We start from the raw sequence: 22,482 nt of genomic DNA, 5'->3' as shown, positions 1-22,482 counted from the left end.
ATAGACTCACATCGAGGGTCTCCATGTGGGTTCTACGCTGGTCCTCAGCGTCCAGTTCATCGATAACCGCCATGAGAGCCTCCTCCTCCTTCAGGTCATCCGCATCTTGCTGGGCCTGGAAAGCTGCAGACACAACAAGGTGGGGGAGTTCATGTTCGACTTCTGTTCATACATTGTAAAGCACCCAAGACTTTTACTTTGAAAATACCCTGGTCAGACACTCTCTTCTTGGATGTCCATCGCGAAGGTCAGAACTCACTACTTTCACAAACCACATCAGTAGCAGCAATCTCTTTCACGCTGAAATACTTTGAGCATGGTAGGCTTGAAATTTGGAAAGAAGGGTCTGTGTTCAATGTTGATCTCTGTCTATGACTTACTCATTTTCACAGATGTTAGATCTGTTTTAACGACAACCAAGAGAGCATAAATTATTATAAGTTTCTTCTCAACCCCATTTTTCAACTTGAAAAATACTGCACACACAGTTAGGCTTTAAGTAGCTATCTGAAGATTCTGAAGGGAATCTAAGACACTGCCAGCACCTTCTAAGATGAGCTTCTCCTCCTCCGAGCCCTGCTCCACTCCCTCAGGAATCTCCGGCCCGTCGGCGCGGCTCCGTGTGCGCCGCTGGCGCTGACGCTGACGCATCCGGTCCTTCATGTTCGACCTCTGACCTCGCTGGGCTGCTGACTGCTGCAGGTTGAACAGCAAAGTCAAGGTCAAGATCAAGGTTGGTCACACTCTACTGGTTTGAAACTAATACTTCTGAATCAAAAAGGATGGCTTCGAACCATGATCACACCACGTTTTCAAGCCCTTTTCAAGATAGGTCATTATCATTGGCTCATTGAATCTGGTAAGAGTCAAAAGTCTTTTGTTGACACATTTTGTCTTCATTAATGATCACTCAATTATTGTCTTCCTTTGACATCTAGAGCATTTAGCAAAGAGAACACAACTGGAACCATGTTTTGATGCCGTATTGTAGTTATCAGTTCAGAGAGTGCAACAAGAGCATATTTTTTACTTTATTCTAACACATAAAAAGCCATTGTAAATGCAAATTAGGACTTCAGTAAAGAAAAGTGACGTTAGTGGTACCTTCTTCATGTCCTCCAGCAGCTTGTCAGTCTCTGCATCACTCCTGCCCATCTGCCTGTTCAGGGCCCGGATCCGAGCCTCCATCTCAGCATCCAGCTGCGCCTTACGACCGCTGTTTATCTCCTCCTGGTACCAGCAAATCAGTCAATCCATCCATCAATCAATCAATCAATCTACATGTATCAATCAACTAACCCAACCCTAAATCTCTCGCTGTTTATCTCCTCCTGGTACCAGAAAACCAGCCAATCAATCAATCAATCTATGTGCATCAACCAATCGACCAACCTGCAGCCACTCTAACCTTCCTAATATATAGTCATGTATCCTTGAATGCAAAATAACACTGCATGGTCACTTGAAGTTGATATTTTTCACAAAATACTAAATCTTTTAGAAAATTTCAAAAGTTGGATCCCCAAAACAGTTACCACACATTTTGATAAAAACAAAGAACTCAGAAAGATGCATAGTTTCACACTTCAACATGGCACATTGCACTTAGCTGGACAGCTAGTACCAAGTAATTTGTAGAGTTTCAAAGGTCTTGAGACAGTTTTGCACCTTATATAATGTTTTTACTCTGAACTCCATCTGACCTGTTCCCGTGCGAGCTCCTCAGCAAAGGCCTTGTTCAGCTCAGCGATGAGCTGCTCCTGTTGCTTAGCCAGCAGCATCAGGTCCTGGTCCAACTCATCATCCGAGGGTAGACTGATCGCTGGTACCGTCTCATCCACATCCACTCCTGCTTCCAGCGCTTCTGCCCTCTGCCTCCTACACACACAGGGGAAAGAACAATCAACCATCTAACTACATCACTGGTCTAATTTATCATCAGATGGCAGACTTATCGCTGGTACTGATCTCATCCACATCCACTCCTGCCTCTAGAGCTTCAGCCCTCTGTCTCCTACACACACAGGGGAGAGAAAATCATTTGTCTATCAGCGTACACTGTACATCAGGTCCTGTTTCTGATCATCTGCAGATTGAAGACTCATTGTTGTGCTAGATGAGACTCATGTCGTCTCACTTACATCCACATCCAAGCCTTCAGGGCTTCTGCGCATCCTACAGGCTGAAGTGAGGAAGACACCATATACAATGTATCTCATTACATGATTCTTAAACCTGGTCCAGCTTTTCACAGAATATGATGTACATCAGACATTGAGACCATCTGATGACTTCAGAGTTTTCCTATCTAAATTTCCTATGCACAAAGATTAGTCAACAGGATCTTTGCAATTTCTATTTCCTAACACTGACTAGAGATGTTTTCACCATAAGTGTGTCTTAAAGACCAGACTTACTGCAGCAGAGCTCTCTTCCTGCGGACTCGCTCCTCCCTCAGCTCCTTACGGACCTTCTTCAGACGTTTCTGCTTCTCACTCTCAAACTTCTCGTTGATCTTCTGGATCTGAAGACAAGACAAGGGATGAATACAGAGAACAGCATTTGCTTTCTGCTTACAAATAACAGTCAACAGATGTGCTGAGGACAGAGCAACCTCCAACCAAAGTCTTACAGCACAGTGAAGAGTCTACATTCTGTGCAGCCTCAAAAATGGCCTGTTCCATGTACATGTACCATGAGGAAACATGGTGTGTTACACCACAAGGCAGTTATACAGAATAGAGACTTATTAACCACTACATCTAAGACAGCCCATACCTGTGCTGACTCCAGCATTGCCTGTTCCCTATCCTCATCAGTAGTACACCCAGACACATTGTGTGTTACACAACAATGCAGTTATAGCACTCTCTCTCTCTTTCTCTCTTTCTCTCTCTCTCCCATACCTTAGTCAGTCGTTGGGGCAGCATGATGTTTGGCCAAAGTCTTCCACTGCTGACTGTCTGGCCATCTGATTGGCTGTTTGACCCGTTCACTCCTTTAAGTTATATGGACTAGGCAAAAAATTATGTTGGAGAAAGCCCCAACCTTTTGTGCAGATTCCAGCATGGCCTTCTCCCGCTCCTCATCAGTAGTACACCTGCGCAGCTTCTCCTTGAGCTCGGCCTGCACCTGCTGGATGGCCTTCTCCTTCTCCCTCTCCACCTCCTGGATCACCTGGTTGATGGCAGCGATCTCCTCGGCACGCAGCTCGTCCTCCAGCTGCACCGCCTCCCGCGTGAACCGCTCCAGGAGGCTCCTGGGGTTTAGTAAATAATACCATGTTGTAATACTGTTGTAAATGGGTTATTCTTATTTCTTTATGATCCCTGGATGATTAGTCATTTGCGTGGGCTAAAGGTAAGAAAATGTTAAAATGTATAATAAGATTAATGTCCTGGACAAGACAGATGTCACCAAGGTAACTGGTGCTGTAGCAGACACCCTGTGGTGTTGTTTTACATCACAATGTATATAGCAAGTTAGAGCTGGAGGGGCTGGCCAACATACGTATATATGATAATCATATATCAAAGAGTAAGAATAAATCGAGCAGTAGTTTTCTGACATTGTGTCTATAATTTCTCATCAGGTTTGTGAGGACTAATTCCATACCTGGACTTTTCCTTGAGCTCCTCCTCAGACATCTCCGGCTGCTGTTTCTGCTGTGTGACAGTCGTGGCCATGCCTGCTGTTCCTGCTGTCCCGGGGACAGCGTGGGACAGCAGCTGTGTCTGCACCACCCCTGCTGTTCCCTGGCTTGGCACCACGGAGGTCAGGCCCTGCACGGTCTCCACTTCCCCAATAGAGATGGATGGACCGGCAAACTGGGGAAAATTCATCAACGCAGGCATCACTACACTTCTGGTTATTCAAAATTTGTTTCTGACTAGTAGATATATATAGGCCTGCCCCCCCCTAAAGTGCCCCAACAGGGGCTATATGGGGGTGTAGCTGGGGCTCACATAACACCTCCGATCAGAGCAAAGATGAAGATATATATCAGCATGCAAAGCTTTGTACTCAGAAAGACGCAGTCACAAGACAAGGGAACTGGAACTTAAAGCCTTATTTTGCATGAATGACAAAAGTCACTAAAACTGAAGATCTGACCCATCATGAACAGAATCTTGCAAATTTCAGCTCAATTTGAGGCCAACGGTAAGAACTTGACAGCTGGCTCACCGTACATACTGTTATAAGTATGGTGAAGATTTACATTGTGAGGATTTACATTGTGAGGATTTAAAACTCTATGACCATCCACAAGATTGTAGCTTAAAAACAAGCTGAAAAATCTTCAATCAGTACACTGTCAGTACATGTTTTTTTTTAATGTGAAATCTGCAAGCAGAAATGGTTTACCTGTAGTGGTGCGAGTCCTCGGTGCACTGTTGCCGCCGTCTGTGTAGCCGCCGCTCCTGTCCCTCCGGAGAAGAGCTGCGCCCCCTCCACGGAGAGTTGGAACTGTCCGCCGGCCTCCAGCATGGCTATGAGCTGCTTGAGGAGCGGGATGAGCTCACGACTGGAGGCGGGGGAGGTCAGGTCGTCGCCGTACACGCCCGAGATGGTGGCATCATAGTCCCCGGCAACAACCACTGCTCCTGTCAGGACATTCTGCGGGGGAAATATATGAAAAATTTGTCAGTTTCTTTCATCAACAAAGTTACAAACTATGAACAAATCCAACAGGTCTGAACAACAGGCAAAGTTAAGACAAATTAGATATGGCAAAAACTGATTTGATTTTTCTATTGAATGTGTTCACTAGATGTGGTTGTATACTACTTTAGCCCCACCTTGGCCTCCAGTCCGAGCAGCTCTGCCTTCTCCCTGACGTACTCCAGGGCAGAGTGTTCCTCGTCCAGATTCTCCGACCGGCTCAGGATCTGGTCCTGTAGCTCTGCCTGTAGTCGCGACTTGGCCTGCCGGTAACGCTGCAGCACTGTAGCTTCTGCATCTGGGTTCATGGCTCCCTGGGGGGGGGGTACAATACTGTCAGTACGTGTACACTAACCCTACCACTACCCCAACTCTAAATCTAACCCTAACCCTAACCCTTACCCTAACTCAATCTAACCCTAACCCTAACTCTAACCCTAAAGGTTGACGAAATGCAGCTCTCTGGGATTTTTATAGTAGATGGTTTAACTGGAAAGAGTCAAGAATGGAATCTCTGTTTCCCTGTGACCAGTTCCTATCTCTAGTTCCTGCATCCAACCCTGACCCTAACCCTAACCCCACCCAACCCTAACCCTAACCCTCACCCCACCCAACCCTAACCCTAACCCAACCCTAACCCTAACCCTAATCCTAACTACAGAGTCCGTAGCTCCTGTATATTATAAGTGTGTAAGTGTTACAAATGTACGTACCTCTAGTTCCTGCATCCTGTCCAACCCTAACCCCAACCCTACCCTACCCTACCCTAACCCTAACCCTAACTAGAGAGTCCATAGCTCCTGTATATGGTGTGTAAGTGTTACGTACCTCGAGTTCCTGCATCCTGTCTTTGTACTTGTTCTCTTCCATCTGCAGCTTCTGGAAGAATTTCCGGATCGTCTCGGCGAACTTCCGATGCGCCTCCTGATGTCTCTCCTCCCGCTCCCGCTCCGCCTGGTTCACTGGAGGGTCACAGGTTCACAACATAAGTCAGTGTGATTTAGAAAAAAGGTATTCATTTCATTCATATTTATTTCATGAGGAAGGTGCTAGAGTCCCACAATATCATACAAAAGAAAGTTAACAAATATCACATGAAAAAAAAACAGTAACGGAGGGAGGTGTATGTTTGGTCAGGATAAATTGTAAATTTACAAATTTAAAGAACTTTTTCTTTCTTCTGTTTACAGAAAATCATATGTTTAGACAGTGAACATGTTAATATATGTAAGTATGCTTATGAGCCGTACCCTGGGTGAGGATGGAGACCACATCTGGCGGCAGGACAGCTGTGAACTCCTCCTCAGCATCCGTCCTCCTCTGGACCTCTCTCTTAGCCGCATCCAACAGTTTGTGCACATTCTCTGCCATGGTGTCCAGACAGTCCTCAATCTACACACAGAACAGGGAATATTAAAAGGCTCTGTAGAGTTCCAGGAGGAACTGACACACTGCCAACCTTTTTATAAAGATCAGACAACAAAAATTATTGGAAACCTCAGGTCAGCTGGAGCAAATTTTTTCTTTAGTATATAGGAAATTACATGTATGTAACCAAAGAGAATATCATTTAGTCACACGGTTGAATTATATCATAATGGAACCAGGTTCTGGTAATGAAAAACTGTTTGAATTGAAAAGATCTTCAGGCAAAAGTAAAGGAATCAAGAACAGGATGGTCTGTCTGAGTTTTGGATTTTGTACATCAGCATAACATAGATTATCATCATCATGCCACACCCAGAGGTGTGAATGTTAGCACAGTGTGAGAAACCACTACAGCAGTCTTGCCTTCTGTGCCGTGATGTTTTCCATGTCATACATCAGCTGGAACACCAGCAACGCCTCCTGATTGGTCGCCTCCTCCTCACGTTGCCGCTGGCGACGCCAGTAGCTCCGCCTAGCAACCAGCTCGTCCTCCACCATGGCGACCTGGGAACAGGCAGATTCATTTAGTCTGTTACCATGGCAACCTGGGAACAGGTAGATTTGTATTGTCTGTTGCTATGACAATGGGCCACTTCTCTATTGCCGGGCACTGTGGATTACTTCAAAACCAGTTTATCGCAAAACTGGTCATTGGTAAAAGTGCTAATATTTTTTAAAACACTGCATCACTGCGAAGGAACAGTTTTGCTTCTGATTTCAAACTTCTGAAATACTGTTCTGAATGACAGATTTTCTGTGTCAATGCACGTAAGACATGCTGCTGCTTGTTGAATGTTAAAACCTTAACAACTTGTTTTGTATTGTCATTTTATGGGTATGGAGGCTTTGAAAAGGTGTTTCATGTCAGAAACACCTGTTTCGCCATGCCATCCACAGAGCATATTGTACATGGTAAAACTTAATAAATAAATAAATAAATAAACTCACAGCTCCGAGAGGCGGTTTCCTCTTCTTGTGTCCTCCCGATGACAGTGTGACAGGTGTGACAGTCCCCGTGTCAGGACTGATGCGCACGCCGCTGATCGGACTCAGCTCTCCTGTCACCAGGTCCACTGTCGGCCGGCCCAGCATGATCGGAACCAGGCCTGCAGGGAGTCGGGGGATTATTGTTAGAACGAGACAAAAATGGAAAAGAAGGGTAAAAATATCAGTTACATCCTTATCTCCTCGGCATGGACCTGTAACTACTAGTAATCTGTCACCAAACAGGCCTACAACTAGCCATGACCAGTGTTACACTGTTAACAACTGTTTCAGCACCAAGGAGAGGACAGCCCTCTGCCAACTTCTGATTCGACTTGATTCATTATGGATTAAATTTTCAAAAATATATTTCTAACTAAATAACATCCACATTTATGGAAACCCGTAGGCCCTGCCTAATCGCAGCAACTATTAATAATTAGCTAACTAACTAGCTCACTAACCTTCTCCCTCAGGGTCCTCCATGGTGCTGCCCAGTGAGACGACTAGCTAACTAACTAGCTAAGTAACTAGCTAACTAACCTTCTCCCTCTGGGTCCTCCATGGTTCCCCCCAGCGGAACAACGTTGCTGGTTTTCTTGTCCCTGTCGATGCCGAGGACGGGAACCTGCAGGCCTGACCCCGCCGGGTCGGTCATCGTCGTGCCAACCAGGATCGGCAGCAGCTGACCTGTCGCTGCAAACTCCATCATTCCTTCAGGGGAGTAAACAAACTATGTCATAACTGGGGATAAACAAGTAAACAAACTATGTCACACTGGAAGAAAACAAAATATACAACTGGAAAAGTAACATTTGCAAAGCAAATGAATAATGTTTACCTTCGCATATGGTCTACTCTGTTAATTCTTACTCAAACACATTCACACATATATATAATATAGGAGCCTAAATCCCTCCTGCTATAAAATTGCAACATTATGTAACCCAACACCAGTTACTATGGCAACAGCCGTCTGGTTCAGTCAGGTCAGAAGTCACTATTTGGAGAAGAAGAGGAAACGTAGCAAAAACAATATGTTTTACTTTGGTAAACATAAATATTGCAGATTTTGGAACTGACCTGCGGAGCCTCCAGTAGCGGCCAGGATAGCAGCCCTCTCCTCCCTGCGTGTGAGGTTGTGCCCGGTGCGGAGGAGCTGTGCCTTGCAGCGCTGCCGTGCCTTCCCCAGCTCACCTAGCGCTGTCTCCAGCACACTCTGCTCGTGGTGACAGTTCAGCGCCGGGCCGGCCTGCACTGCCTCAGGGCCTGGGGAACACACAGGAAAAATGGCTTGAACTTTCTCATCTGTACAGACATTGTCTAAAATAAGCTTTCTTCTGATTGAATCTAAGATTCATTATCAGTCTGTAATTTGGTGTGGTTAACAACGTTTGAAGAAACTTCCATGTACCCAATGAGAAATGAATGCAGATATTGATGGAAATCAAACGATTTTATCATTATGATAACATAAATACAACATATATGAATCTATCTGTGACAAGAACCCATATAAATATACCCACCTGTGACGGCGTCCTTGTACTCCTGCAGTGCAGCCAGTACTCGGGCCTCGCAGGCGAGAACACAGGCATCCAGCAGAGCCTGGTAACCTCCTCCACTGGGCAGCACATCACAACCCTCCAGCACACCGCCATGCACATGGGCTGGTCTGTAATACATGCAAGGTTTACAGGTTTTACACACAAATCTCTGAAGGTTTTACACACAATTTTGATAGGTTTGCAGACATAGTTAAAAGGTATAGAAGTTTAGACACTGTGCAAGAACATAGGACAATATTTATCTATTTCAAAACCCTGCAGCTAAAACAGATCTGTCTAAAGAAACAGATGGCAGACCCAGCAGATCTTGGAATTAGCACTGTTTCTATTTGTTTGCTAAATATTCTTTTAAATAGCTGTCAGTCAAGAGTAAATGCAATGTACCACAAATTGTCATCTTGCTGTAAGTACACTTGAAGCTCTAAGGCAGAGACTAGGACATTTCATTTGTAAAGGTTTTTCACAATGTTTTAAGGTCTAGACACAATGTTTAAAGGTTTAGAAACTGGACAATGTTTATGTACATGTAGTTCAAAATCTGGCAGAAACATAATTATTGATTGTCACTATGCTGTCTTAGAAGTGGTTCAAGGGCAAAAACTAAAAAAAGATATTTTATTTTTGTCTCTGTAATGACTGAAACAGAAGTCAGACAGGAACTGTAACAGTTGTGAGCATTGTCATTGACTACAAAGTTTAAGGTTTTACAGTGTCACATTTTTAAAGGTTTTTCAGAACATCATTATTAAGACTGAAACATCAGACATGTACAGGAACTGTTGTGATCTTACTTTCCGCTGAGCGGCTCTGAGAAGGTGTCTCCGGGGATGATGGGTGAGCGAGGGCCCCGCCCGCCGAACGTGGCAGTCGTGCCACCCAGCGGGACAACATCACCTGTGGGAAGGCAAACGGGAACATTAAAAAGTGATCTCAATCAAGTTTTAGCTTACTAAATGAGTTACTCCTTGATGGTTGTGAGAGAGATGCTGCGTTCAGTGTTTACAGAATCTGATTCATCGTACCGGGGCAATTCCCCAGCTCTTTTTGATGGGTACGGTGAACAAGGGACAAAAAAAAAAGGAAGGTGATCTCAATCCAGTTATAGCTCACCAAAGAGCTATTTATGGGTTGTTACAAAGATGCTGTGTTCAGTATTTACAGGTTCATTGTACTGGGGACATTCCCCTATAGCTAGCTCTTTTGGCCTAAGGACTAAAATATTGTGAAGTTAAACCTACCAGTTTCAGCGTCGAGCCCCACCCCCAGTATGGGCACGGGCAGGTCGGAGTTAGGGTCTATCATGACGGACCCCACCTCTATAGCAATGGGCAGGCCCGTGACTGGGTCTGTGTGGGAGCCTGCCAGGGGATATACCACTCCAGTCTGGGGGTGGATGGTCACCGCAGCAATGGGAACATGCAGACCACTGGGACAGAAAGTTACAGAAACAGCAGTGAGTATACGTACTACATAAAGACAAAAAAATTTCTATTGTTCCACAATGTAGGTCACACATTGTACAGTACTGTTATAAATTATAATTAATACTTTGTACAAGAACAAGCAGTTTTGTTGATCTACTGTGATTGCTAACATAAAGATTGCAAAAATAGGTTGTACCAAAAATACACTGGAAACATCACACAAGGAAAATGTTACTCAAGCAACAGATGGTGAGTTGCTGATAAAAAGTATTTGATGCTACTTGAAATGTCTGACAGCTTCCAAATCTATCGAGTTACTTAAGCAACCCAAGTGATATGAATAATAAATGATCGATGACTCTGCCAGTGCAGCAGAGGTCATGAACCCTGACCTGTTGGGGTCAGGCATGGGTGCGTTGAGTCGAAGGTCGCTCTTGCGCTGCAGGGTGGTGAGTTTGGTCCGTGTGGGCGCGCCGGTTTGTGGATCGTGCGGGTACGGCACGTACGGGATCAGCGGCTCCTCCGTTCTTGAAGCCTCGCCTGGCGGTAGGAGAAATGGTGGCAACAATCAATTTATGGGACTTTTCTGGCACCACTCTTAATACTACTAATAATAATAGATGCATAATATGTATACGCAAGATTTTACAACATTTTTAATTCTTAAAATGATATGCAGATGTTCTACACAGCCAAAAGCCAAAAGAAAAGTATGCATGATTGTATCCAGAAATCTGGATAGTCCACGTGTATCTAGAGAACTGTGTCTGGGGCAAATCTGCTTTCTTCTGGATACACGGAGACTATCCAGAATCGTGCCTGATCCTAAACCTGACCCATCCAGGCCTAGAACTAGATACGACTGTGCATGTTCCTCAATGCTCACCTGTAGCGGAGTCTGCAGTGAAGACGAGCCGTGAGGAAATCGGGTCGTACGCCACGTTCCCCATGATCGGCAGCACTCGTCCGGTCTGGGGGTGCACGAACATGTCCGGCACAACCGGCGCGACCTTCCCATCATGCAGCAGCATGCGGGCGTCGGAGTTCGGCACCACGAGCCCGGAGATCGGGTCCTGGTGGATCAGCTCCATGGCACGGACTGTACCATCTGGAGCTGGGGGGCAGCAGAGGAAGGTTAGATTTTCTACTGACAGTCTGGACAGATCAGAATTAGATGGCAGGCAACCAAGAGGTTCAAAGAAGGCTGGCAAACGACCTTCTGATAGCAAAATACTGGTAAGAGTGGCATACTATAGCAGAAGAATTATCTGAGTTAACAGCTTCTAAAAGACATTTCATGAATCAAATTATTATTCTCTGTGTGTGAAAGGGAATTGACAAGGTAACGAAATAATAAAAACTTTGAGGAGTTTTTAATATGCTTAGTGAGGAAGTCTTGGGCAAGTGAATGAGGTTATAGACTGGTTATAGAAGTTTAAGCAATGCAAATCCAAAGATTACTTAAAGCAGCTTTCTAATACACTATCAGAATATGAGCACTTGCCTATACTAAAGTATCAAAACTCACCGACAAGTGCCTCTCGGCTGAGTGGCTGGTTGGTGCCAGGATCCACCAGTTGTGCCCCGGTGCCCTGCCCCAACACCCCCCACGCTCCCACACGCTGGCTTTCTGTGGTGATCTCATGGGACATCCTGCCCAGCAGGGCTCCCACTCGGGCTGAAATGCTGCAGAACAGGACAAGAATAGGTCAGGAGTAGGACAACAACCCAGTGGCAGTGTTCCCACACAAGAGATACTGCATGCAGGAATATAGGACCTGGTCCATAACAAGTTATTTTATTGTGACAACACAACAGTGGCCCTTCTCAATACTCCCCAAACTCCAAGGATGTTGTGCATCTGAGAAGCACAGCAGGTTCTTTTGCCTACCTTCTCAGCTCCTTGTCATCCAAGGTCGGGTTGACCTTGCCCTCTGTGACCTTCTCCACAAGGTCGTGCAGGCTCCTCATGGCTTCCCTCATGGGTGCACTATAGGCAACCTGGAGACATGAAACAAACATTGTTACAAAATGGGCTGAATCTAAATCTCCGTGTTATCTTCTCAAAGTGAAGGTTCTAGTGTTTCACACATTTTTAATGTCCACGATATGGTTACCATCATAACTATAAAAATAAATAAATAAACCAGTGATCCAGAACTGTGCCTGTCTAGTTCTATGCATTAATGAGTTGGGGTTAGGATCAGGCACTGTTTTGGACAGTTTCTGTGCATCTACAAATGTAAGTTTGCCCAGGCACAGTTTTGGAGGGATACATGTTCTGGCCTATTTAGAACTGTCCCCGAGCATAGTTCTGGATAAGGAATAGTTCTATATAAAATTTGGTTCTGGATACAACAGAGTCCTGACCTGGTGGTCCTCCCTGGCGATCTCGTCTGCCTCCAGCAGCTCCTGTTGCCTCTGCAGCACGGCCTCAAACCTGGCTCCCAGCTCCTTACGCCGCTCCAGCTCTATCTCCAACTGGGACGGGGGATACAGGAGTTATACATCACTGGTCCACAGATTAGAATCTACATCTGCACTTCATATAAGATCCTTAGTATTAAAAGAAGTAGTGCCTAGACTTAAATACAGAAGAGTGGGGTTGTGGCAGTGTGCTGTGGGCATTTGGGATTATTTTTCCTCAATCTATAATGCAGCAAAATCATATTAATAATAATATTTAGCTTTAGCATAAATCGAGTAGACAAGTGGAAATTTTACCTCCTCCTTCTTCCTCTCATAGTCGGCCAGGTCCTCCTGTGTGGCCAGGGCACTGCGGCTCCGCAGGTGCAGCTTCGCCACCCACAGGCCCTTCAGCGACTCCGCCTCACCTGCTACCTTCTGGTATAGGGACTTCACCTGGGACAGAACAGGGCATAGGTCAACAGTCATAGGTCCACAGTTGTAGTTCAGCAGTCATAGGTCAACACCCAAGCATCACATCAACGTGACTGCATTGCTGCTATTTTCTAGAATCACTAGTAGAGGGATAAATCTCTCTGAGTTCTCTAGCGGACAATTGAGTACTCATTGAGTAATTTTGAAAGAGACTTTTCAAACAATGGAAAATTATGTAAGACAACAATTTCAAAAAAGAGACTTGTAAGAGACTGCAAGAGACCTGAGATAGAAGTTGGGAGAACAATGCCTAATCCAAAGAGAACTGCTGAGGTCTCAATTGTCCGCTAGAGTACTCAGAGAGATTTATCCCTCTACTAGTGAATGCACTTGCAGCAGAAAATGTTGTGATCTTTGTCTTACCTCCTCCTTCTGTCTACCCAGGATGGCGGTCACCCCTCGAGACTGCTTGGCCAGCTCGTTGTAGAAGTCCTTGGAAGTGAAGGCTTCAAGGTCAACTTGCTTCTCGTAGTCCCAGAATTCTTCACTCTTCAGCTCAATAGCTCTCGCTGAAAATTTTATACAATATAGTGAATTAATTTTATAACATCATGCAACACCCTAAATCTTACACACTGCATACTATGGTATACATGATAGCCTGGTCATTGGGTCAGCTTCAGGGTGTAGACAAGGCAGCAGAAATTAGAAAGAAAAAAAACTGTACATCTCTCTAAGACCATCTAATTTCACAGACTTACTCTCCACAGGTTCCTCCTCCTCCTCGGGAGCGCCCAGGTTCCTGTGGAACTTCTTGACGGGGTGGACGGTGGAGCCCTTGGAGGAGTAGTCGTCCATGTTGTACTTCTGCGACAGGAAGCGGTAGTACGGGTTGATGAACGACGTCTTCGCCCAGCCGTAACGACGGAACAGAAGCTGTGGAAGGAGCAAATGGATGAACCAATGGTTTATTTGATCATTTTGGTTGGACATGAAAAGTACATCGCAGCCACAGGCTGAATTACTGAAACGAGGCATCAAGGAAGAGGTTGGGTGAAAGAACCCTCTATTTTTCATTTAGATTATGTAAAAATGAGTCTTTGATGGGGCTCACAGCTCTTAAAGTAGAAAACAGGGCATCAATTCTAAAGTTGGGAGACTGAAAATACCATTTTTTGTTTCAAAACAGGACAAAAATTCTTAAACATTACAAAAGAAAACTGATTGAAATCATCAGTAGGATGGCTTTGACAGTGTGAAGATTCTAGGCCCAAGTTCTTAAACCAAGAGTTACAGAATCCTAGTATCTAGCTTCAGAATTTAGGAAAATAGGACAGAATTTGAAAACTCACAAATACTCAGAGGTGAACAGACTTCATAAACACTCCAATGACTCACGATGAGACTTATTTTGTGGTGATCTGATTCAAATGAATAAATGGCAAAGAAAAGCAGTTGTTTCAGTGGGAGAATTGACCTCACATGACCCTTAAATGTTCTTAGAAAAAAAGCAGGACCGTTACCAAGGCGACCACGAGGAGGACCATGAGCAGGAGGGTGGCGCCGAACAGGATGCCGATCAGCAGCCAATCAGGCGACAGCAGCAGGTCTCCGTCCAGCGCGATGCCACTTTGGATCAGCGCCCGCGGCGTGGTGGGGAAGAACGGTCCGTCCTCCGAGCACTGAGCGCCATCTGCCATCACTCGCACGTACTGCAGGCGAAAGGGTGGGATGGGAGATCATGTGACAGGTAGATTTGCAATAATGACCTAAGATGTATGACTCAATAGTTTCCCTAAGAAAGTAAATGCAAAAACTGCAAAAAATTGCTCCTAGCAATTTTCAGAGAAGCTGAGACAGTGAAATCTAAAAAATATGACAAACACTGTGGACTACATGTACATTGCTCTGTGCTTAAACCTTTTTTTCATGGATAGAATTTGAAAACTTACAAATCCAAGAGCAATTAAAAGAAACAGAAGTCCATGACATGCTGACACAAAATTTAATGTTTTTTTAACCCTCTCCCTGCTGCCTAACTGCATGACCAATACAAAGTTGGTGCCAAACAGCTGCCTTAGTTAAAGAAATCGATGTTCCGCCCACCATCTTCTTGTTGACGTTGGTGCTGAGGTAGAAGACGTAGACTCCTGGGTCGGCGAAACGGTAGGCGAAGAGCGTGGTGGCGGTCTGTACCTGGCTCTGCAGCTCTGCAAGCTGCCGGAAACCTCCGTAGTCAAACTGCTCGTTTGTGTTGTACAGGTTGTCTCTGTGGAGAGAAAATTAATACAGATGTTTGTGTAACAGTGAGGTGGGGTTCTTTGATTCCCAGTGTCCTAGGAGCCAGGGTAGACTGTACTGGTATCAAAAAAAGGATTTCAAAGCTTTTGATGGTTTGGCACACTTCTCTTTCATAGTTTGTGTTGCACCCCTCAGTAGGCATAAAGGGTCAGTAAGAAGGTTCTAGCTATTTCAATGGTGGTTTAACTCACTCTTTTTACTGATTAATGAGATTTTGTACTCTAGGATGGGACATAAAGCTGACTGTCATGTTTGAGGAGAGACACACCTGTTAAAGTGTGCTAAAGCATGTTTAAGATACATTTGTACATGTACTGCACTTTTTGAGATGAGTAGGGTTCCCTTCTGGTGTGAGTGGATGGCTCAAAACTTACAGTCCAATCATACACAGCTTGTGCTTGCTTAACAAACTGGACTGATCTATGCCTTAAGTAGGCAAATGATAACAGTTTAGTGATTATGTGAAATTACATGAAAAAGGCTGTACCTATCATATACTGGGAAGTGGTCATTGGACACCTCGAAGAACATGAGCTCGTTCCAGAGCAGACAGACGGTTGGGTTGGCGATGCCCTCGTAGTACGAGCCGTTGATGGTGGAGAGCGCGAGCAGCCTCCTCCGGGCCCCGCCTGACAGCGGGAGGGTTCTCGCCGTGCCTGCTGACGTCTTCACGTTCTCCGTCACGAGGTCATCGACCTCTGCGGAGCTGGGGTTGTACACGCCCAGGAAACCATCGCCTGGAGAGGAGGGAAAAAATTCAGTCACAGTTTGAAGTCAAATCCTCTCAACATTTAATGGGGCATAAATTAGTTGATTATATGAGACTGTTTTAAAAGGCTGTCCACCTCCACAGAGTTGGGGTTGTACACACCAAGGAAACCAGTGCCTCAAGAGGTAACAAAGTTCGACAGGTTTGGTTTACAGACAAATCTTCTCAACAATTCATGGCGAAAAAGGTCTATTACAGATTATTTTCATTTTCTACTGGTCACTGTAAATTTGCAAGCTAATATAAAGCCACAGATTGACTTCCATTACATACATTGTAGAGGAAGCTACACATCTTTAATGTGTGTGTTTGAAATTGAAAATATGACTTAAGAAAGCTTTAATTCTTTAATTAAAATTCTTAAAGAGCAAAGAAAAAGTTACATAGAGGAGACAAATCAAAGCTTTTCTCATGCAAACACACCCGTCCTACGTCCTACTTACATAGATTGCCATTTCTGTACTGGAAACAGACCAGACAGCAGCCCCTACCTGACATCTGCACCAGATACACCGACTCCGGAGTCCCGTCCTTGTACTTGCAGCTTTCCTTCTTCAGCGCGATTCTGCTGTTGATGACCTTAGTCAGCTCATTGTAGGCGTACTCAGTCTGCGGATGGGAGGAAGGTTTCAGTTACAAGCACCTCAAGATGGTAAGATTCTAACTGCTGTGACAGTGAACAATTTGTGCAAAGTTTCCTCCAGGTCATTGACTTAATTTGTTTGGAATGGAAAAGAAACTAAGCAAAAATAGTACAAAGTGTAGTATGTTTTCCTTCTGCAAAGGGAGTACAGACCTTAGCAGTCCCGTTGGGGTAGTTGACCCTCAGCGTGGGTTCGTCGTCCAGAGGGTCGCAGACCAGCTGGATTCTGGTCTTCTGCAGCAGCCGGCACTCCAGATCACAGATCTCCTCCAGATCATCCACACGGCACAGGCAGATCCCCAGCAGGCCATCATAGCCCAGGTATGCTGCCTCCGAGGTACACACCTGTAAAGGAATAACAGCCAGTGTTAACACCTGCACAGGTTTAAAGGCTGTTCCTACACTACGGAAAGATTATCGGATGAAGGTGACATAAAGGTAATGAAACACAAAAAAGTTGCTTATTATGCAACTGCATAGATTTTGAAATATCCATCCAGATTTCCAGTATCCATCTAGTTGCTTAAGCAACTTTTCTTGTGTAGAATGTTTTCTCAGAGAGACTTAGCAAGAGACAAATGAAGATGAATTGAACTGTACAGAGACATACATGTACACTGATTTGGTCTGTCAATTGTAGTTTGAGTTACATCTACTGCTAATTTACAGCCAAGAACATTATTAATGCTTTCTCATCCCACCTCGGTGCTGCAGTAGGTGATCCACTGTCCCTCGTCCAAACAGTAGCCCTCCTGGTTGCGGTGCTGGTTAGCTCGGCTGTGTGTGTATGTGTGTGTGTGTGTGTGTGTTAGGTATTAAATGATCATGATCCCACCTCAGTGCTGCAGTAGGTGATCCACTGTCCCTCGATCCACACAGTTGCCCTCCTGGTGGCAGCTGGCCACATAACACCAAAACACTAATTGTTACATCTAACCTTTGAACATCTAACTCAATGTTTAACTAAACAATGTTTAAAGCTTTATTGTAAAGATCCTGTTCCCACCTCAGTGCTGCAGTAGGTGATCCACTGCCCCTCATCCAAACAGTACCCCTCCTGGTTCCGGTGCTGGTTCTCCCCACAGATGTCGAACACGTGCTCCACGCAGTCCTGCTCGCGACCCGACATGACCCGGAAACCCGCAGCACACGGGCAGGTACGGTCACTCGGCTGGGGGAGAGAGTAAGAAGTTAAACTGTAGCTCTTGAGAAGATACACAGAAATCAAAAGTCAGCCAGGTCAGCAGGGTCATTTGCTCTTACTGATCATTTACACAAATTTATAAATAAAAGTGAAAGGCATCATATGTGCAAGACACTAAAAATTACTGGTACTCAGAATCTAGGACACTGAAATAGAAGTAAAACAGAGATCTGATAATACAATTTTGCTCAATTTTGACCTTGCATTCACTGATTTTTATAATATAATCGGCTGAAGTGTTTTGAATCTCCAGACCTGGTCATAACTGGAGGTTCAGCAAAACACATTTTTACTGTCTTTGTTTCTAATTAGTTAATAGATAACACAGTATGATGGTCACAGCCTCTGATTGGCCAGCAGTAAAGCCAACCCCTGACCTGGAAGTCCCTGCCCGATCCGGTGCAGACACACCCGACCGCGCCGGTACCCGGCTGACTGGCCTCCCCGCCGCAGTGGAAACAGGCGGTCTGTGCCTGCAGGTGGTTGAAGTGGTCCACGGCGCACTCCAGACAGTCTGCCGGCCCCTCGGCAAACTCCACCGGCTGGTAGGTACCGGGGGGACAGGCTGCAGGGAGGGACACGCCCGCCTCACAGTAGTAACCTGGGGGTGGACAGTGATGGTGAAATAGATGAGACCACATATAGTATGGTGGATGGTGGAATACAATTTATGAGTCCATCAGAAGGCAAGCCATGGCATACTAGCTAGCATTGGTTGGATTGATATCGAAATCACTTCCAAACAGATTGTACATGACTGTATACTTATCAGACTATAAACAGGCAGTTCAGACCTAATGAGCACAATACACTAAAAGGAAAACTACAAAATTTGATGTGCATACAAGGTTTAAAGCCAGAAAAGAAATAACAGTCACCTAGAGATTTATGCAAGAAGCTAGAAATTTTTGTCTTGATATAATATATAGTTTCCAAGTGTCTACATGTACTTTCTAATTCTAAGTATAATCTGTATTCCGTCTAATATATCTGTAACTTTTAGTATGACTCCTTGTTTAGTACTATTTACCAATTCGGAATACACTGTACGTTACAGTAATCATTGTTGCACGATACAGTTGAGAATGTAAGAGTCTAGTGGAGATTATGACTGAGGGTTCTGACTGACCTGGAGGACAGGGGTAGGAGTTGGTGGAGTTGACTCCGAAGGTCGCAGAGTCGTTACTGGCCGGCTGGTCGGACGTCGCTCCCTCCAGACACACCACACCTGCCCGGCAGGTGAGACAGGCCGGCTGGGTCGGGTCGCTGCTGTACGTACCTGGCAGATCACAACACTTTCACTCAACACTTTGCTACATTAGTCAGGGAGGGTTAGACATCGTGCAATAAGACACGGCACTGCATATGATGTTGGAAATGGTCAGACGTTTCAGGTAGCATCCACTACCTTTTGTCAGTAGTGACACTGGAGAGTTGTCAGAAAGGCAGGTTTATAAGTACGGACTATTGATTTTGCTACATTGTATGTGTTTATGAAACGTTAATGCTAACAAGCCTTGTGTTTTGCAATCTGTTAATACAAAGTTCAATACTGTATATAAAAGCTAGAATAGCAAAGGTCTTTAGTCACAACCACTACAATGTAAGTCTTGTTTAACAAATGCTAACGTCAAATACATGAAGCTATTGCTATAGTTTACAGTATTGTGCATTATCCCATGTTGTCATAACATTTTTAAACCTCATGTACATTGTACGAACTGAATGCAATTCAGTGGCATTCACGTCCACAACAATGTTCGATAAATACAATCTTGAATTGAAATGTACCTGCTCGACAGATCTGACACACGTTCTCAAAGGTGTCTCGCGGGGTGCAGTCACAGTCGTGGTAGCCCAATGGGCACTTCAGGGGCACGATGGTGCCTAAAACATCAATTAAAAAGGTTACAACAAGTTCAAAGGATATCATGGTATTTGATATTCTACTGTGAATGTTTGTCAACAATATCCTCTGCCCGATCACAAGTCTACATTGTTGCAAGCTACAACATATTCAGTCCCAAATTGTAGTTATATAATCACTGAAGAAATTAATCTGTCATGTGTGTATCGCAGTTAGTAGAATTTCTCTATCAGTGACAATTTGATAAAGGTACGTGTTTTTACCTTAAGTCTACAAAAATGACACTACTGATGGAGGAATATTCTTCTGCATGTATCTGTAGTTATATATTATTAGCATTTTAGCATCAAACACGTTGTGATTTGCTCTTGGTAGCAGCCTTACCAGCCTCGGTGTTGTTGCAGTCTGTACCCGGGCAGTAGTGGCCCTCCGGACACTCCAGTGGATAGGAGGATCCTGCGGGGCAGTGGTAGCCAGGCGGACAGGGCAGCTGGGTCATGGAGTGGTTACAGTAGAACCCTGCAAGGCACAGACACAGTTTTACATTTGTATGCTAGAGAGCAGAGATATACAATATTCAATGTATCCTTCAAGATCTCCTGCTTCAAGATCTTCAAAACACTGTTAAACTCACTCACTTTATGAATTCATTTAAGTTCCTGCTTCTCTACTGTAAAAAAAATCTCTAATCGTTCATCGTCTACAATTACTTGACCATTTTAACATTGGCAGAATAACAGACTACAGACTCTTAAAGCTGGCAAAGGAAAACCCGTATAACAGCTAAGATGTCCCCTTCTTGCTGATAACAGCCTGATAAAGTATTTAACTTGTATACAATCCCAATTTTCTTACCTTCAGCACAAGATCAAATCTGCATAATGTTATCAGACAGATGAAATTGTCTGAAACTACTCAATGTAAGACCATCTACTGACCGGCCTGACAGAGCGTCTGGTTCATGGAGCCCTCAGGGCAGTAGGTTCCTTCATCACACAGGATCCCGGTGAAGGTGGTTCCCCCGTCCGGACAGTAGAAACCAGCTGGGCAGGGGTGGCAATCAAACAGACCTGCGGGGAAGTAACACGGGACGTTTGTTTGAGCCTTACACTTCCATTGATTTTTCACTATTTATTGAAATTAACACAATCAAATAATTTAAAAGCTTTTTAGAACACCTTTCTGAAATTTAAAGCCAAAAAATATCTTGGCTAGTACCTATCTCTACACCTATCCACGCACATGTATCCCCAACAACTAGAATCAAGACTTGTGACTGAATAAGATTTCCAATCTCTCAGCTATTGCTTAGAAAAGCCCCCAAATTAAAGTGATCATGAAAGTTAAGTTAAATTCCACCCTGCAACCATTGACTTGGTCGCTTATGGCAGTACCCATCCCCATGTCTGTAGCCCTTGGGCCACACAGAAGAGAACAGCAGGACATGAGAAACATTCCCCACCTCCTGCTCCCACAGTGTCCCTGTATGTCCCCACTGGACACTCCTCTGGCTCAATGGTTCCTTCCACACAGAAGTAGCCAATGGGGCAGGGGAAGGCTGTGTAGTTGGTGGTGGCTGGAACAGTCAAAGCAACATCAACATGTGAAACTATGATTTTGCAGACTATTTCTATGCATACTGGTGATTTTTTTAAGGATCTAGCATAAGGCTTAGCTTAATTACTCAGCAAGGCTGTCTCCTATTGAATACTTAGTACATATATTAAGATGGAAAAAAACGAACCTTCCTACTTCATATTACATCTGCATTATTTGAGGATCTGGCAAAAGCATAATAATTGGTTACTGTGGCCATCTCCTGTTAAACGGAACCTTCAGTGGAACGGGACCTTTTTTTTCCTGTTAAACACATTTCAAGATTGAAATTCACAATAATTAAAAAGAAAAGAAAGACCAAACCTTGATACTTGCACCAGTAGCCGGCAGGACAGGGCAGGCAGGTGCTCATGTTGGTGGCGCCAGGCTCTGCGGAGTAGGTGGCGTTGGGGCAGGCGGTTTTGGGGTGGTCGTACGGACAGTAGTACCCGGGGGTGCAGTCCTGGGGGACCGTGTCGTTAGCAGTGCAGATCTTACCCGCAGGACAAGTGGAACATTCTGCATCCGAGGCGGCACCCTCTCTGTCCACTACCAGGCCAGGGGGGCAGCGGGACACATCCAATGCACCTGAGGGGGGGATTAGAACAAGACTTATTATGGTCTCGTCAGAGTGATATTATGGCCCATCATGAATAAGCATATTGCTTAGGGTTATGATCTTCAGAGTGACATGTTTCTGTGTTATAGAAAATCTGATCATTCTGTAAATTATCACCATTCAAATTTAAAAAGTTTCAATTTTCATTGGCCAGATTTGGTCTGAAATACATTTTTTTTTTGGGGGGGGGGGCAAAGATTGATAGCACTCACCTTCCAGACAGTAGTAGCCATAGGGACAAGGCTGGCCCATGGTGGGATCAGAGCCATCTGGTGTGGGCGTGTCACTGCCACTGTAGCACAGGTAACCTGCAGTACAGTCTCCAGCCTCACGTCCACCCAGGCAGTATTTACCTGGGAGAAACAACAGGAGAGATATAACACACACACAGGTAACCTGCTGTACAGTCTTCAGAAACATTTTACATTAGTTATATATAATATAATATATATTTTATGTATCATAATGTATTATAATGTCTAGTATTGATGTATTACAATGTCTATTGTAACTTTTTTTTCTGTACGCAAACTCTTCCAATTCAGGGATTCTCATCCCTGCTGCAAGGTCTGCTTT

At 44.6% G+C, this 22,482-nt stretch overlaps 1 protein-coding gene across 1 annotated transcript in view; it reads right to left on the bottom strand.

The window, feature by feature from the left end:
* LOC109479343 overlaps positions 1–22,482 on the bottom strand; it is a 118,550-nt gene that overhangs the window by 19,241 nt on the left and 76,827 nt on the right. The window contains exons 117-156 of the mRNA XM_019781294.1: positions 22,119–22,259; positions 21,612–21,875; positions 21,154–21,267; positions 20,630–20,761; positions 20,076–20,210; positions 19,616–19,711; positions 18,954–19,103; positions 18,202–18,425; positions 17,627–17,791; positions 16,774–16,965; positions 16,469–16,586; positions 15,696–15,945; positions 15,014–15,176; positions 14,431–14,619; positions 13,669–13,843; positions 13,331–13,476; positions 12,791–12,928; positions 12,437–12,547; positions 11,958–12,067; positions 11,595–11,752; positions 10,953–11,180; positions 10,459–10,606; positions 9,881–10,068; positions 9,434–9,536; positions 8,604–8,749; positions 8,158–8,343; positions 7,618–7,788; positions 7,039–7,196; positions 6,454–6,594; positions 5,913–6,054; positions 5,491–5,624; positions 4,800–4,976; positions 4,366–4,617; positions 3,616–3,827; positions 3,049–3,259; positions 2,418–2,524; positions 1,704–1,878; positions 1,105–1,230; positions 546–696; positions 11–123 (exon numbers count right to left, since the gene is read on the bottom strand). Coding sequence (XP_019636853.1) covers positions 11–123; positions 546–696; positions 1,105–1,230; positions 1,704–1,878; positions 2,418–2,524; positions 3,049–3,259; positions 3,616–3,827; positions 4,366–4,617; positions 4,800–4,976; positions 5,491–5,624; positions 5,913–6,054; positions 6,454–6,594; positions 7,039–7,196; positions 7,618–7,788; positions 8,158–8,343; positions 8,604–8,749; positions 9,434–9,536; positions 9,881–10,068; positions 10,459–10,606; positions 10,953–11,180; positions 11,595–11,752; positions 11,958–12,067; positions 12,437–12,547; positions 12,791–12,928; positions 13,331–13,476; positions 13,669–13,843; positions 14,431–14,619; positions 15,014–15,176; positions 15,696–15,945; positions 16,469–16,586; positions 16,774–16,965; positions 17,627–17,791; positions 18,202–18,425; positions 18,954–19,103; positions 19,616–19,711; positions 20,076–20,210; positions 20,630–20,761; positions 21,154–21,267; positions 21,612–21,875; positions 22,119–22,259 — 6,440 coding nt within the window. The remainder of the gene's footprint in view (positions 1–10; positions 124–545; positions 697–1,104; positions 1,231–1,703; positions 1,879–2,417; positions 2,525–3,048; positions 3,260–3,615; positions 3,828–4,365; positions 4,618–4,799; positions 4,977–5,490; positions 5,625–5,912; positions 6,055–6,453; positions 6,595–7,038; positions 7,197–7,617; positions 7,789–8,157; positions 8,344–8,603; positions 8,750–9,433; positions 9,537–9,880; positions 10,069–10,458; positions 10,607–10,952; positions 11,181–11,594; positions 11,753–11,957; positions 12,068–12,436; positions 12,548–12,790; positions 12,929–13,330; positions 13,477–13,668; positions 13,844–14,430; positions 14,620–15,013; positions 15,177–15,695; positions 15,946–16,468; positions 16,587–16,773; positions 16,966–17,626; positions 17,792–18,201; positions 18,426–18,953; positions 19,104–19,615; positions 19,712–20,075; positions 20,211–20,629; positions 20,762–21,153; positions 21,268–21,611; positions 21,876–22,118; positions 22,260–22,482) is intronic.

Source organism: Branchiostoma belcheri, unplaced genomic scaffold (genome assembly GCF_001625305.1).
Source record: "Branchiostoma belcheri isolate BF01 breed outbred unplaced genomic scaffold, Haploidv18h27 scaffold48, whole genome shotgun sequence".
NCBI classification, from domain to species: Eukaryota; Metazoa; Chordata; class Leptocardii; order Amphioxiformes; family Branchiostomatidae; genus Branchiostoma; species Branchiostoma belcheri.
Note: the sequence above shows the minus strand (reverse complement) of the source record. Positions and strands in the feature narration are given on the sequence as shown.